The 16,487-nt window shown below is 42.7% G+C and overlaps 1 protein-coding gene across 4 annotated transcripts in view; it reads left to right on the top strand.

Moving 5' to 3' along the window:
• The first annotated feature begins 13,609 nt into the window (after nucleotides 1–13,609).
• Nucleotides 13,610–16,487, top strand: part of ARHGAP44 (Rho GTPase activating protein 44) — a 184,670-nt gene continuing 181,792 nt past the window's right edge. For 2 of the 4 annotated variants that reach the window (XM_070482315.1, XM_014864182.3), the window contains exon 1: nucleotides 13,643–14,042. In XM_070482315.1, the coding sequence (XP_070338416.1) occupies nucleotides 13,990–14,042 (53 nt within the window). In that variant the 5' untranslated portion in view covers nucleotides 13,643–13,989. Of the gene's footprint in view, nucleotides 14,043–16,487 lie in introns of all 4 variants that reach the window. The other 2 variants (XM_014864181.3, XM_014864180.3) reach the window with 2 other exon arrangements.

Below are 16,487 nucleotides of genomic sequence, written 5' to 3'. Positions count from 1 at the left end.
AGTGGTTTCCCAGCTCTTGGGTGTTTGTGGAAAAAGGGAGAACAATGATGGGGATCCTGGCTGCTATTCTAATGTTTTCCAAAGGAAGAGAACCAACACTGCTCCCCAGAGTTCCTCTCCAGCGGGCCTCCAGTGGGGAAAGAGGGCGATGCATTGCTGGGTGCTGGAAGTCCTCCCTCGGTGAAACTCCACGAGGCTCTTTGTAAAGAAATCAAAAGACCAGGCGAACGTGCTCTGCAGGGCCCCTTTGTTTGTTTTCATATTGGTCTCCTTTGCTCAACTATACAGAACCAGAAAGAAATGTGGGTTACCAGGAAGAGAAAAGAAGCAATGGCTAAAATACCAAAGTTGGCATGTGTTCTTTTAAAAAATATATATATTTTTAAATAAAATGTTTATTTTAAAAACAGGTGTAAGCTTTTGTCTTGACTGTCTGATGTACCAGGCAGGGTGCTATGCCCTTTAGGTGTGTGACTTCCTGTTATCCTCACAATGGTGCCATCAAGCAGTATTATTGTCATCCCCATTTTGCCCCATATGAAAAAACTGAGGTCCAGAGAGGCTAAGTAAATTGCTTAAAGTTACACACCTAAAAAATGGCAGAGCCAGTAGTCAAACTTTATCTCCAAAGTCCCTCATCTTAAACACTGCATATCTTGCCTGCACTTACTGCTGACTGTACTAATAAAATGAGGACTTCTGTGAAAAAACCAGACTCTCATGTTACATATATGCTATGAAAATACATGCACACATGCAACTAGACAACCCAAGGTTTTCATTGGTTTAGCAACTGAGCAAACTGAATAATAACAGAATAAATTGGGCATCAAGATGACCTAATGTATAGACTCCCCAAGTAAGACCCAGTTTTTATCTGCTTTTCTCTCTTGAATTTATTCCTGACTGTCACTTGCTCATCAGTGAATCTATAAACCACATGGAGGAACTGAGATATTGTGAAAAGAGCCCTGGATTGGAGATCTCAAGCCCTGGTTTGGACTAGAATTGATCTTGCTCCGTGCCATGGCTCTGCCTTCCCTGCTCTGGCCTTACTTTCTGGTGAGCTCTCCCGGTGCAGAAGCAAGAAGCTCACAGGTTGCCAGCAGCCCCAGGTGTACATCCTGCCAGGTTAGCAATTCCAGCAGAAAGACAGTTTCTCATTCCTAAGAGTCCCAGCAGAAATCTCACAGTTGTTTTTAGCGGTCGGGGGCCGGGGGTGGGGGGCAGTCACGCCCATCCCTGTGGCCATGAGAATGAGGTACAAATTCATTCACAGGGCCTGGATCCGCTCTGTTCAACCCTGAGCCGTGGAGTGGGACCACTTGAATCTCATGCACTGATAGTGGAGGAGGTGAGGTTTTCTAAGGGAAAATTGGGGTGCTATTACCAAAAGGGGGAACGATGTTCAAAAGGCACAAAGTGTAGATTTCCACTACACAACCCCTGCTTTCAGGAAGTTTGCCATCTAGTGAAGGAGATAAACAAGTAAATGAGGAACGACAAGATAGTCTGATATGTCCTTATGTGAGAGTAAACACCTACCATGTGCTATAGGTAGGGCATTTAATAAAATGTTGGATAGGGAGGATGGTCAAGAAGGACTCTCCAGAGGAGACCACTAACACAAGATATTAATGACATAGGAATTAACCAGGCAAAAGGGGAGGAAATGAGTATTCCAGGCAGAGGGAACAGCCTGTGCAAAGGCCTGGAGGTAAGTGAGAATTTACCATGTTCAGGGGGATGTAAGAGTTCAGGATAGCTAGAGATTAGAGCAAGGATGCAGGAGGATTTGGGGGTGGAGATGTCGAAATACCAGAGATGTCAGAAGTTGGGAACTGTATTAGTTTGTTCGGGCTGCTGTAACAAAGTATTACAAGTCAAGTAGCTTAAACAACAGAAATTTATCGTCTCAGGCTAGAAGTCCAAAGTCAAGGTGTCAATAAAATTGGTTCTTTGTGAGGGTTGTGAGGGAAGGATCTGTTCCAAGAACTTGTTGCTATAAACTAGCCAAGAGGCAATGGTAACTGGACCAAGAAAGCAGTGGTGGGAATAGAGAGATGAAGGCAGATTTGAAAAACGTTAATACAGTGGAAAGTATGGGACTTGACCATTGGATGTGGGTGGTGGAAGACAGAGAGGATTCAGATTTGGCATAGGCATAGTCGGATGTGGAGTGTATGTTAATTCTATTCACAGAGGCAAAAGCCCAGGATAGGAAAGAGTTACTTGATAGGAAAAATTATTAATTTGATTTTTGAGTGTCTAGTGCCTGTGGGACACTCTAGTCAACAGTATTCACTAGAGAGGTCTGGAAGTTTGCACAGAGATTGAGATGTGAGAGTAGTCAGTGTACAGAAGACAGCTGAGGTCATGGAATGGCTGTGACCTACACAATGTGTGGAGAGAGAAGAAAAGAGGATCCTGAAGAATATCGACATTTAAGATATTGGTGAAGGACAACGAAAGGGAGTGGCTAGAAAACCAAGAGGAAAACCAGGAGATTGTGATATCCCAGATACCAAGGTGGGAGAAAAATGTCAAGAAAGAGGGAGTCTTTAATCATGTCTACTGCTCCTGTGTTCCATTAAGATAAGGAATGAAGAGTGTTGTTTGATTTAATAATAAAGAGGTGGTTGGCAACCAAGGTGAGAGCATCGTGGGTGCAGTGGTGAAGTCAGGTGGGTATAGACTGAGGAATTAAAAGGAGGTGACAAGTGGAGATAGTGAATCCAGGCCGGCTTTTCAAGAAGTACAGTGATGCAAGGAAGACACACAGGGCCAGAGCGGAGAGTCAGACATTTAAAGGACTGATTTTTAAGAGGATAGATATTTGAGCTAATTTTAAAGCTAATGAGAATGAGGTAGAATACACAAGAGAAAAGGTGGTAGAGAATTGTACTGAGGTGGATTTGCCTTTGGGAAGAGGAGAGAACTGTCTGTTGTGACAGAAGAGAAAAAGAAGGGTGGGTGGAGGTGTGGGTACACAATAGGGGTGGTGGTAGGACATTGAGAGAGTTCTCATGTGGTGGCTTCCATTTTGTGCTTGAAACAGGAGAGAGAAATGATGTTCATCTATTGGAGGGAGAATAGCGGGGTAGAAGTTTTAGAAATAATGGAGAAAGGCTGAATTAAGAGCAGCAGAAAATAGAAGAGAGAATTGATTAAGAAACACAGAAGGATGCCTGGGCAGAGGTGGAAAACTTGGCGGGAGATCATCCCCTCTACACGACAGTGGGAATTTCCATTAATAAAATGGATAGCTGGCAGTGGAAGCAGAGAAGGCAAACGTGGGTTAAGCCAAGTTTAGGATGCAGGAATAGGTATGAAAGTAAGAGAACAGAACCAGATAGTTGAGGATATGACTAAAGAGGAGGTAAAATGGTGAACCATGTGATATACAAGCATTATTCTAGGGAAATAAGTGAAGATTGGAGACAGAAAATGGGGGTGATCAAGAAACTACAAGTGGACTGAGTATTGATACAATACGGTATTAGTCATGATTCTCCAAGAGAAGCAGAACCAATAGGATACATGTATATATAGATATAGAGATAGAGATATATAGGTATCTCTATAGATATATAGATCTCTCTCTAGTTCTATCTATCTAGATATCTCTCTATATATAGGTGTAGATATATCTAGAGATATATAGATATATGGAGTCTATGTAGATATGTAGATTTATTATGGGAATTGTCTCACACGATTATGGAGGCTGAGATATGCTATGATATGCTGTCTACAAACTGGAGACCGAGGAATGCCAGGGATGTAATTCAGTCTAAGTTTGAAGGCCTGAGAACAAGCAGAGCCAACGATGTAAATACTGGAGTCCAAAGGCTCAAGAACCAGGAGCTCCAATGTCCGAGGGCAGGAGAAGATGGATGCCCCAGCTCAGGAAGAGAGAGAATTCCCCCTTCCTCTACCTTTTTGTTCTATTCAGGCCATCGATGGATTGGATGGTGTCCACCCAGATTGGGGAGGGCAGAGCTTCTTTACTCAGTCCACCGATTCAAAAGCAATCCCTTCCAGAAACACCCTCACAGATACAACCAGAAATAATGTTTTACCAGCTATGTGGGCATGCCTTAGTCTAGTCAAGGTGACACATAAAATTAGCCATCACAAATACTGCTAATAATGTAATTATACTGTAATAATAACAGTAATAGTAATAATGTAAATGATTATTTATGTTTACCATTTAGTGGAGGTGAATAACGGTCCCCCAGGAATGGCTCAAAGTGGAAACCCTGATCTCCCATGTGCCTAGATGAATAGGACGTCTACTTTTTCACTCCAAAGCCCACCTCATGTCAGATGTCAAGGAATGTCCTCCTTGTACCCAAAAGTAGAAAGAAGGAGCCACTGTTCCTGGCTTTTGTTGTGAAACTGGAACACGAATGTATATTCTTTGAGACTAGAAAATCCTGTATCAACTAAGATGGGTTGTTTTGAGATGGGCCTTGGTGCTTCCTGGCCTCCAGGCCAGGGAATTGGAGAGTGGCTGCCGAGAGGGAAGTCCAGGGACTTTCCACTTCTTGCTGCTGCCAGCCTAAGGAGCTCCTCAGAAGGTGTGGTCTTGTTCCCTTGGTATCATGCTCAGGCAAAGGACCTCCAGGTCAAAGTCAGCTTGGACTCCTCCAGGGTGGGGAACTCTTGTCTTTGAGTGACATGGCCCTCTAGAAGGACATGATTAACCCTGTGTTCTTGCTACTCTCCCAAGCCCAGGACAGGATTTAAGCCCTCTTTCTGCAGCGCATCATTTGATCACTGCCAGATCTGGCAAGGTCAGGGTCCAGTGCGGCTGACCATACAATTTATCATCTAGACCAGGACGCTTTTGTTCAGTATAAGCGCTAAATCCAACAGGAGGCCAAGACAATAGACATATCTAGGACTGTCCCAGGCAAAGCGGGACTGTGGTACCCCTAAATATAAGCCACCTGAGGCACCTAGAACCCCCATTCACTTTCATTCACCCCCAGTTGTTCAGCTGACATGGTGCAGGGGTCAGGCCACTGGTCTTATCTCTTTCCAGCATCCCTCCCTCCTCCTCACAGGTACCTACTATCCTGACTTCTATTGTCATTGATTTCTTTTGCCTATTTTTGAACTTTATGTACATGAAATCATATAGTCCGCACTCTTCTGAATCTAGCTTTTTCCGCTCAGCCTTTTTTGTTTGATCCATCCTTGTTTTCACCCATTGTTGGGTGCAGCAGTAACGCATCCATTTACCTTTCTGTGTGGTATTCCATTGTTTGAATATATCACCTTTTATTTAGCCACTCTACTGTTGATGGACGTTTCAATTGTTTCCAATTTTTGACTATTAAAAATATTGCCAATACAAACATTCTAGCATGTCTTTTGTTGCAAACATGATCACATTTCTGCAGAACATGAGAAATTGTTGGGTCATGGGGCACACACAGTGCTAAGCCTTAGCTGATAATGCAAAACGGTTTTCCAAAGTGTGCATACTGACTTCCCTCCCACCAAAATGTATGAGTTACAGTTGCACTCCATCCTCACCAACACTTGATTTTGCCAGTCTTTTTGAATTTTAGCCATTCTGTGGGTGTATGGTAGTAGTTCACTGTACTATCAGTTGGTATGTATTGGATGACTAATGAGGCTGAGCAACTTTTCATATCTCCATTTGGATTTGTCTTTGTGGTAAAGTACCTGTTCACGTCCATTTTTCATTTAGGTTTTCTGCCTTTTTTCCTATTGAATTGTAGGATTCTTTACATATTCTGGAGTTGAGTGCTTTGATAGTTATATGTATTGTAAGTAACTTCTCCCACTCTGAGGGTTACTTTTTCATTCTCTTAATGGTGTGATCTGAGCAACCAAAGTCCTTAACTGTTAAACAGCCCAATTTATCAACATTTTCAAGGTTAGGGTTTTTGGTGTCATGTTTAAGAAATCATTGTCTATCCCAAGGTCACATAGAAATTTTTCTCTCTTGTTCTTTATTTTGATTTTTATTTCTTTTGGGAAGAAACATTTTTTTAGTAATATTTTTTAGAGAATGGTAGATAAACATTTCCAGTAATTACATGTTTTAAAATGACTTTCTTTTGTCCCTGTTCGTGAATGTTAGGCCAGATGAGGACTTCTTGACTTGCACTTGTTACAACCTATTTCCTTGGCAGCTCTGTAAATATGGCCCTAAATTTTATGGGCATTGAGTGTTGCAGGTATGAAGCATGAGGCAAACCAGCTTCTCTTCTCTTCAGAGACAAACTTCTTTTCTCTGAATAGTACTTATACACATTTGTATCTATCTTTGTCTTTTTGTTGGATTTTTTGGTTTGTTTTTTAAAATGGACACATAATTGACATGTAACATTACATTGTTTCAGGTACACAACATAGGGATTCGACATACATACATGTTGCGAAATGATCACCATAATGTCTAGTTAACATCCCATCCCACACATAGTTACAATTTTTTTTTGCCTGTGATGAGAGCTTTTAAGATCTACTCTCTCAGCAACTTTCAAATATATACTACAGTATGTATCTGTCTTTGAAATTCAGAAGTTTTACCAAAATACGTCTAGGGTCCCCCCTCCGCCATGCAGTAATACTTTCTGGCACTTGGTGAATTATTTTGATTTGGGCCTTCCTTCAGCTCTGCAAAATGTTTTTCTAGAATTTTTATGCTTATTTCTTCTTCATCATCTGTCTGGAAATTTTACTACATATTTTTCAAATGTTCTGAAAAAGATTCCATGTCTCTATTTCTTGTCTCATCATTCCATTGCATTACCTACTTTTTCCCTCTGGATTTGGAGAACACTCTTCCATTCCATCTTCGAATGCACCAATTCCATTTTGGGCAGTGCCAAATCTGCCATTTCCTGCTTCTAGTGAGTTTCATTAGTTTGGAGGTTGTGTGTTTCTTATCCAAGAACTCTTTCTTGTTTAACATGGCTCTTTTTCATGGCAACCGACTCCTGTCATATTAAAGCAATGTTCTCTCAGTCCTTACCAAGAATACAAATTAGACTTTAAAATTATATTTCCCTTACTTCCTGCTTAACTTTTTCACTGGAGGCCATTTCTCTGAATTCTCGGATTAGTGTCCCTGTTTTACGGAGGTAATAAACTGTAATAAAAGCACAGGCATTTGAACTAGAATAACCTGAATTTGAATCTTAGTTGTGACACTTGAATGGCCATTCGCCTAAACCCTCTGAGTTTTGATTTATGTGATGGGGACAAGAAAATCCTCATCCCAGAATTCTATTAAGGATTAAATAAGATAGTGTATGTTGAAATATGTGTGGTAGTACTTAGTTAAATGGTTTATATTATTATCTTCATCGTCATTGTCATCATCATCATCATCTTTACTATTATACTGAACTACTGAGTCTCTTTTTCTTTTTGCTCATTCTCACATAGAGAGGGCTGGTTCATCCAGACTGGCTGCGATGGTGGGGGAGGTCGTCTATCAGAGATGGTGTAGTCTCCATTTAATTTCCCCGAAAAGGTACCACATGTAGTAAATTCTTCCTGGCCAGTGCTCCCTCACTCAGAAATGACCCGTACCATTTTCTGCCAAGATTGTGACTGGGACCTTTCTCTAATTTCCATGAGTGACAAAATTTCTCTGTTACATTTGAAGAGTTCTTTCAAAATGATATTGGAGGAAGAAATGAGTCAAAACTACTGGCTTTAGATAACATTTTGGTCCTAAAAGTTGAATTTAAAATTTATTATAAATAAAGAGAATTAACACATAAAAGGTTTAGGTGAAAATATAATTGAAAATTTCTATCCTTTGGGGATAGGATAACCATTCTAAACATTAAACCAAAGGTATCAAACGTAAAGAAGAAGATTGATGGATTTGACCACATTAAAAATGTAAAATTCCCGGAAGACAAAAATCAACATTAGAGACTTTAGAAGGGAGAGGGCAAACTAGAGAAAACATTTGCCAAAAGATACAACAGCGTTAATATGATTAATATAAATGAATTTTTTTTTTTTTGAGGAAGATTAGCCCTAAACTAACATCTGTGACAATATTCCTCTATTTTCTATGTGGGTGCTGCCAAAGTGTGGCTGGCTAGTGGTGTCGGTCCACACCGGAGATCCAAACCCATGAACGTGGGCTGCAAAAGCAGAGCATGTGGAACTTTAACCACTTGGCCACAGGGCTGGCCCCTAAATAAAGAGCTTTTAAAAATCAATAAGGAAATATGGAACCCCATAAGAGAGAAATGGGCTGAAGACATGAAAAAACAAGCAGATAACTAAAGAATAAATACTAATAGCCATGAAACATAGGAAAATGTTTAATGTGATATAAAACAAATGCAAATTAAAATAGCACTGTATGCTATTTCTCATCTATTTGTCTGGCAAGATTATTAAAAGTGGTGATACTCAGTGTAGGTGAAGGTAGGGGAAAAATGGAACAATTGAACATGGTAGGTGAGACTGCAAAATGTTTCCATTTCTTATCTAGATGATAGTTTGGCAATACAACATGAAGCTTGAAATCATGACACCCTTTAATGTAGAAATTCTAATTCTTTAATTTTTATCCAAGGAAATAAGTATAGGTGCGAATTTTCACCATCAACATGTTAATTGAATAGATATTTAGGATAACAGAAGATAGGAAAGAACATATTGACCTAACAACAGTGTGATCCCATTTTTGAAATATATTTATAAACTCATAATGTTATCTTGGTCACTAAGAATATGCATGGGTTTCATTTTTCTAATGTATCTGAATTATTTATTCTTGAATAAATACTGTTAAAATGTATGCACGTTTATATACAAATGCACTATCAGATTTTATTCACTAACAATTTATTAAGTGAATTAATTTTATTAATAACTTTTACATCTCTTCTTGTAAGTAATATTGGTTTGTTGTTTTCATGTGTGTGCTCCCTCTATCAGGTTTGGTAACAGGGTTAGGCCAATTTCATAAAATGCATTGGGTTGCTTTCATTTTATTTCTGTGTTCTGGAACACTTTAAATAGCAGAGCAATAATCTGTTCCTTGAATCTTTGGAAGAGCTCCCCATAAAACCATATGAGCCTGACTCCTTTTGGGAGTATTGTTCTGTGACAACTCTTCCAATTTCTTCAGTGTTCTTGGTCTACTCATGCTTGCTACCTATTTTTGAAACACCTGTAGCAATTTATATTTTTCCTAGTGAAAAAAGAGTTTATTTTAAAATAAGTAAACACAAAATTGCAAAAGCATTCTCTCATAATTTTTTATTTTTTTGCCGTCTGTGATTAAAAGCTTTTTCTCATTCATAAAGTTGTGTTTCAGTTTTTCTTCTTTTTCCCTTTCTCTAGATCTATTCATTTTATCTATCTTTTAAAATGACCGGTGCTAAAATGAATTTATTAACTGCTCCTTTAATTTCAGCTATAGCCTGTATCAGGCCTGCTCCCCATGTTTGTCCTGGAGCCCAAGGGGAGAAACAAGACACCACCTGGATGGAGTTCTTCTTACGACAGTGGCAGAGGTGATGAGGACAAGAAGAAAATCTACAAAGCCTCTAACACATAGCAGGGGGGTGACAGGTGTCACTTCTACCCATATGCCATTGGCCAAAGCAGTCACAGAGTCAAGTCCAAGGAGACTAGGTAGGGAAACATACTCAGACCATGATAAGGCTCTGGCAAAGGTACAGATGCAAGGATGGCTGAAAAATTGGAGCTGATAATGCCCAAAGATGAGAACATCTATCATCCTGTTTAAAAGACACCTCAGACTAACAGAGATGCTTAAATAGTGTCAGTTTGATACCTGCAGGTAAAAAGGTGATTAGAATCTGAAAAGGATAAGTAATATCCTTCAGGTACAGTGAACACAGAATGTTATTTTGGACATACCAAATACTGGAAGGCTTAGGCCTTTCTAGGCTAAAAGCAATTTATAGAGCAAACAGACTGGTCAATTAGTTGATTCCCCAAAACTTATTGGTTAGAGATCTTGTACTATAAACCCCCATATAGTAGGTGAGGAAAGAGTAGCCTGGAGAGGTATGGTAAAATCACTAGCCATAAATACACTGAGCTTGTCACCACCTGTTTGGTTTCCTCTCTTCTCCTGGACCCCATATTTTGCATTCTGTTCTATAGACCAGTGCTGTCCAATAGAACTTTCCATGATGATGGAGATGTTCTATTTTACACTAATGTAGTAGCCACTCACCACATGTGGTTACTGGGTAGTTAAAATGTGGCTAGTGTAGTTGAGAAACTGAATTTCTAATTTTAACTTAATTTAAAATTAAAATTAAGTAACCACATGTCTTTAGTACGCCTATCTTAGACAGCAGCTCTAATGAATGCTTGGACTCAGAATGAAGATGATAAAACCACTTCAATTCGGGGGTTCCTAAGTGGAATATCAGATTTCAGAGGGAACATACCTCAGATAAATAGCACTACAGCACTGTTGAAGCCAATAAGAAGCCCGTATTTTGTTGGTGAAAGCAAGTCATGTGGCCAAACTTAAGGTCAATGGAAGTAGGAGGTGTAATCCTCCTAAAGGTCAAAGTCAGGTATAGTATAAGAAATAGAATTTTCTTTCTTCTTTCTCCCTCGCCCCCACCTCATTCAAATGTACCTAATTTTAATTTTAAGTCTGTTCTTCTGGTGGCAGAAATTACATTTCAGGCAATTCGGGGCTTCTTTATTCCACATCTTGGCCATTGCTGCCTTCTCCTCATCTTTGATCCCAACAACATTCACATCCAGCTCTTTCAGGAACTTTTCTATACCCTCGTGGCACACACATACACACATACAACAAATCTTTGCACATGGCTTGGGGCAGGGAACTCTGGGGCCTCCACAGGACTGTGGTTTGGCCACTTCAGGCACTCCATGTAGACATCTTGACTGCTCCTGTGCCCTGCAAGGCAGAGCATCTCTGTGAGCTTTGCCACTCCTAGCCTTCACTGAAGAGGTTGTGCCCAGATCCTCCACTTGCTCAGATCTCCCAAAGATATATGATATATCTGCCTTCAACATGCCTGCCTCCAATCAAAGCTTTGACCACAGGAAGGGGAAAGGTGCAAGTCACTGTCTCAGAGATAGCCAATGTAGTGGTCAGCTTAGACTCAGTGATGCAGCAGTAACAAACAATCCCCAAACCTCTGACTTACAACAACAAAGCATGTTTTCCACTCCAGCTGGATGGCCATGACTCCATTCCACGGCAGCCCCTAACTAGTTCATTGCTGGTCATATGGTAGATAGAGTGAAAAAAAGAAGGGGGCAGGATCACAAAAGTACTATTAAAATTTCTGCTTGGAAGTAGCATAACTCATTTCTGTGTATATTCTTTGTCCAAAGAAAGTCACAGGATTGATCATAACCTTGATGAGAAGGCAAAGTCTAATGCCTTCCCATAGGCATAGGCAGTGAAATTTCTGAACAATTATAAAATCTGTACATTCATCATCTACTTTTCCTCTCCCTCTCTCCCCTCTCACTCCCCTCTCATCATCTTCAACACCCTACAGCCTGTGTGTTTTTTATCTAGACTAGGCAGGATGGTACATATTCAAACTCTACTGTTATGACATAGTCTATTAGAGCTCCAAAGCTCATATTCTTGAAACTCAAAATTCTTTTCTTTAACGGCTCTATTCTCTCACGCTTGTTTCTGAAGCCTGATTTGAAAGGCCAAAAGACTAGACTTGACACATCTTTCTCTTTTTTTCTGCACTGTCATCCCTTCCTTGGGGTAGGAAGCAGGAAAAGCATCGGCTGCTTCCTGAATGGAGGAAAAGCCCATGAAAAGAGGAAATACGTGAAGAAACTATCAGTTAATAAAATATTATTGGGTTGCACTCTATCAGGGTAGGCTATTTTTTGTGGAGAAGCAGAGATTTTTCTTTTAGAGCTGAAATATCTTATAATTGAAGGCAGAGGCTGGCATGATATTGGAATTGTCTACCAGGGTCCTCTAGGACTTGTGCCGTCCAATAGAACTTTCTGAGATAATAGAAATGTTCTATCTTTGTTCTGTCCAGTACAGCAGCCCCTAACCACATGTGGCTATTAAGCACTTAAAATGTGGCTTGGGTGACTGAGGAACTAAATTATTAATTTTAAAAAAATTTTAGTTAATTTAATTTTTAATAGCCACACGTGGTTGGTGGCTACTGTATTGGACATGGCAGTTTTAGACATTACCAGAGACAGTGTTGCTAAAAGTCATACAGTGCCCTTAAGGTCTCGCTATCATTTATCCATATAAAAACCATGCTGTGCCTTGGTTTTTTAAAAAAATCACAAAATTGAAATAATTTCAGTTTGTATAGAAATTATAGGCATAGCACTGTTGGTTAAAAGCAAATAATGCCTTCACTTATTAATTGGCTAGAACTGCTGACCTAATAAGCAGAGGCTAAATTCACAGTTAATTAAAGACTTCATGTTCATTCAGCCATGACATGCCTCAAACCATCTTTTGTTCAGCTGGCCAGCAAGATACTTAGAACCATATTTAGGACATCTTGCAACTATAATCAACATATGCAAAATAGTTCCTTCATTTATCAAATTAGTAATTCTGTTGTAGGAATAGCATTTTTTTCTATTACGCTAACTATAATCATATTTGTAGTAAATGGATACGGCAATGTACTACATAGATGTTTATATGTTATTTGATTATTGGTAATTTAACTAATAGTTATCTATCAAGCAGTATTATCTCTCTAATAGAGATGAGGAAACTGAGGCTTATAGAGGTTATATGATTTTTCCCCAAGGTTATATAATTGGTATTTGGATTTCTACTGTATGAAGTCTATCTGTTTGATCCAAAGCCCCTACCACCCAACAATACTACTCTTCCTTAATAGATAATGATAAAAACTAACTGCCATCACCTATCTTTTCCTAAGGATAGAGCCCGCAGAAACTCACAGCCCCTTTTCAGGAGCCAGCTGCTGCCGATGGGCTGCTCTGGGTACGACGTTCCAGGCCTGCCACAGCTGATGCCCCTTGGTCTCCTTTGGAGCAAGAGAAATGAGAACAGCTATGAGACTGGAATCTAAGCCATCCAAGAAAGCTGTCCCAGTCAAATTGGGCCTGTAGACATGATGCCACTATTATTATATCCTTCTATATTGGCTTCTGGTTACCTATTGGCTTCGGTGAAAATGAAGGATCAAATTTCTGGGATGCAAGCCCGGTTCAAAATCTGCCGGCCAACGCCTGGGCCCCAAGCTTAACCCAGCATCTCAACGTTAACCAGGTGACCTCATGTAATTTTATGAGCTACGTGCCTGGTGACGTAAATCTTCCTCCTGTGAATTCAAGACAGTAATGCCTCACATTCACTTAAAATGAAAGACAGATGCTCACTTCATTTGCTGCTGTGTTCTTGGTTCCACTTTGTTATTTTTAAAGGAGGAAAACGTTTCCCTTTCTAAAATGCTCAAGTGCAAAGCCCCTGGCGATGATGCCTTCTCCCACCTCTGCACTCCACTGTACTTGTAAACTTTGGACAGAGGAAAGGTGGGCACCAGCGTGCGAAACTACAAGTCCCAGAATGCACGCCGCCCTCCGCACAAGCGCAGCGGGGACACCCCCTCCCGCCCCCGCCAGCGGGCCAGCCAGCCTGCGGAGACTCCCGGGTCCCCGCGCCGGACCGGGGCTGGGGGCAGGCAGCCCGGGCGGACCTGACCGGCGCCTAGGTCGGCCCCGGGCGTTACTATGCAGGCACCGCGGCGCGCGTGAGGAGGATGCGGCAGCAGGCGCCGCGGTGGGAGGAGTAGGCGGTGGTGCCCTCGGGAGGGAGCCGCGCGCGGGCCAGACGGCTCCTGGAGGCTCCGCAGTGCCGCCGCCGTCGCCCGGGAGGCTCCGCACGGGAGCCATGTAACCCTGCGGCGGGCTCCGCGCTGCTCTGTCCTTCCCCAGCTCCCGGGCTAGCGCGGCAGCGGGGCCACGATGAAGAAGCAGTTCAATCGCATGCGCCAGCTGGCCAACCAGACGGTGGGCAGGTAGGTCACCCGCTGGTAGCCGCGGGCCGGTGCGCGCCTGCGAGGCTGCATCCGCCTGGGCGCGCAGGTGATGGAGCCCGCCTGGCCTCCTGTGCCCCTCTCTTCCCTCCCCGCCGTCCCTTCCTCTGCGCTGGCCGCCTCCGGGCGCCGCTCAGAGAAGCGACCCCTCCTCTCTGAACTTCCCAGACCCCGGAGCCCTTCTCACGCTCTGCCCGCTGCTCTGGGGCTCCGGTTGCCAAGTGCCAAGTGTGACGCATCCTTTACCTGCGTCCCCAGCTGCCCCTTCACCTGCCTTTCCCCGGGACTCCCTTCTCCCTCTGGCCGCATAGCTTCCTGGAAACAGGTGTTTGCTCTGATTGTGCTGGAGGCAGCCGAACCGCAGTCGCTCTCCGAAGATCCCTCCCCTGCGCCGAGTTCGGGGCTTCTCAGGGGTCCAGGGCAAGTGTTGGGCCTGCTTGGCTTGGAAGAGCTGAGCCGGCCCCTCCTGCCGTGTTTGTTTTTTGGGACTGTGACTGTACGAGATTCTGGATCTCTTTCCTGGCCGGGTTTCTTAAGGCGTTAGATGGAGAGAGGATCTGAAGGGGTAGGGGGAGCGGGGGCAGGGAAGGTGCTGGTGGAATGGCGCTGCTGTCGGCTTGGTCCTAAGACTGATTTCAGTGGAGGGAGGCTGCAGAAAGGGAGGCCCAAGTGCTATGGAAGACGAGATAAGCAGAAGATCACAGTCAGGTAGGGGAGGGGGACAGAGGCCCCACAGTCAGGAAGAGCCAGGCCCTAGGAAGCTGCAAGACCCTGTCTGCAAGCCTGCTGTCATCACTGTGAAAATGGGCTACATCTGGGCTAGTGTCTCCAGGAGCGGCTCTGCGGGGTGCCAACATCTATTAACATTACGTAAGGATTCTGGTGGGTCTCTTCCAAAGCTAGACATGCTCTGAACACAGGATTGTTAGGTAGAGGGGATTTTTCATGGAACTTCTGCCCCTGGGGAGGGATTTCCGTTGCCGCGGAGGCAAAGGAATTCAGGTGTGCATTTCTAAAGCAAGCGGGAAGCAGAGAACCTAGCCTTGGGTGCAGTTCAAGTGCGAGCTTAACACATAGAGGGCTCTCCACTAGATTTACCAAGAAACCAAATACCTTTCTTGGGTGGGAAGTGGAGCCTGAACTGGCATCTGGTCGGGTGGGGGTGGGGACACTAAACTCGAATGTAAGCATACTGCCCTAATTACGGTGGGCATTTGAGGGCAGCGGATGCGGTAGTTTCTTATGCTTCCAGGGACTCCAGATGGTTTCCAAGTAACCATGTCTAAAATTGACTTGGATTCATTTTCCTTTCCCAAACACATGTGCTTTAACATGAGGGAGAATTTATGAATAGCAGAGTCAGATTAGCCCAGATTTCTGGCCTGGTGTCACCACAGATATAGCCTCACGTGGGCTGCCTTTTGATATGTTGAACGCTGAGATAGTGTTTTCCTGTATTGGTTGTTTAGCAGATGACAGTCAAGCTGACCTGTCTTTAATATCTTGACTTCTGCATCACCCCGTGGGCTGGCATCAGTCATCGAATTAGACCAACCAGATAATCAGGAGGTCCCTGACTGTAGACATGGGTTGCCAGTGGGTTTTAGTTCAGCGCTCGAATCAAAATGTTAGCAAGGTTTCTATGCTTCTTCCTGGTGCCCCTGAGACACAGTTCTTCTGTCTCTTTTCAGGACTTGTTTCAAAGCGATAAGATTTACAAGCCTCAGGTGTAAAATCTTGTTTTTCACCCTCATCCCTAGAGGGAATGACAAAGGGAGAGGGGAAGTTGGGTTTCGAAATAAGTGCTCTTACTTATTTGAAAGCACATTCTTAGAAGTCCAAGCAGCTGGTCACCAAGCGGTGCTTTCCACTTGTTTGTTGGGATCTGGAGGATGCTGGCATGTGGATGAATTCTTTCTGTTTATTAGATGCATCCCTTGTGTCATGCACCAGGTGAAGTAAGGGCCAGCTCACTATTATGTATCACTAATATGTATCCATTTTGATGACATTCAGAGTGAATCTTTTAAAGCAAAAATGAGTTCATGTTACTTTGCTGCTTAAAAGCCTCCAATGGCGTTTCATTGCTCTTCGTGTCCCAAATCTTTCCTGTGACTTACAAGACTGTACCTGCCTTGACCCCTCTGTCTTTCTGTACTCATTCTGTTCCATCCTCTTTTTATGCACTGTGCTCCAACCACGGTGGCCTTCCTTGTCCTAAACACACCAAGCTCGTTTCCATCTGGGGGCTTTGTTCTTGTTGTTTTCCCCCTTTCCCTGCCCGGCTGATGCTGTGCTCTTCCCATGTGTCTCGTCCTCATCATTCAGGTCATAGCTCAAAGGACTTGAGAGGCCTCTCTTCCCCCATTTGCTCTCTAGCCCATCATCCTGTTCAGTTTTGTCACAGCACTCATCACTTTTTGAAAT

This window comes from Equus asinus, chromosome 13, assembly GCF_041296235.1.
Source record: "Equus asinus isolate D_3611 breed Donkey chromosome 13, EquAss-T2T_v2, whole genome shotgun sequence".
NCBI classification, from domain to species: domain Eukaryota; kingdom Metazoa; phylum Chordata; class Mammalia; order Perissodactyla; family Equidae; genus Equus; species Equus asinus.
The sequence above is the reverse complement of the archived record's forward strand: the minus strand, read 5'-3'. Positions and strand labels throughout refer to the sequence as shown.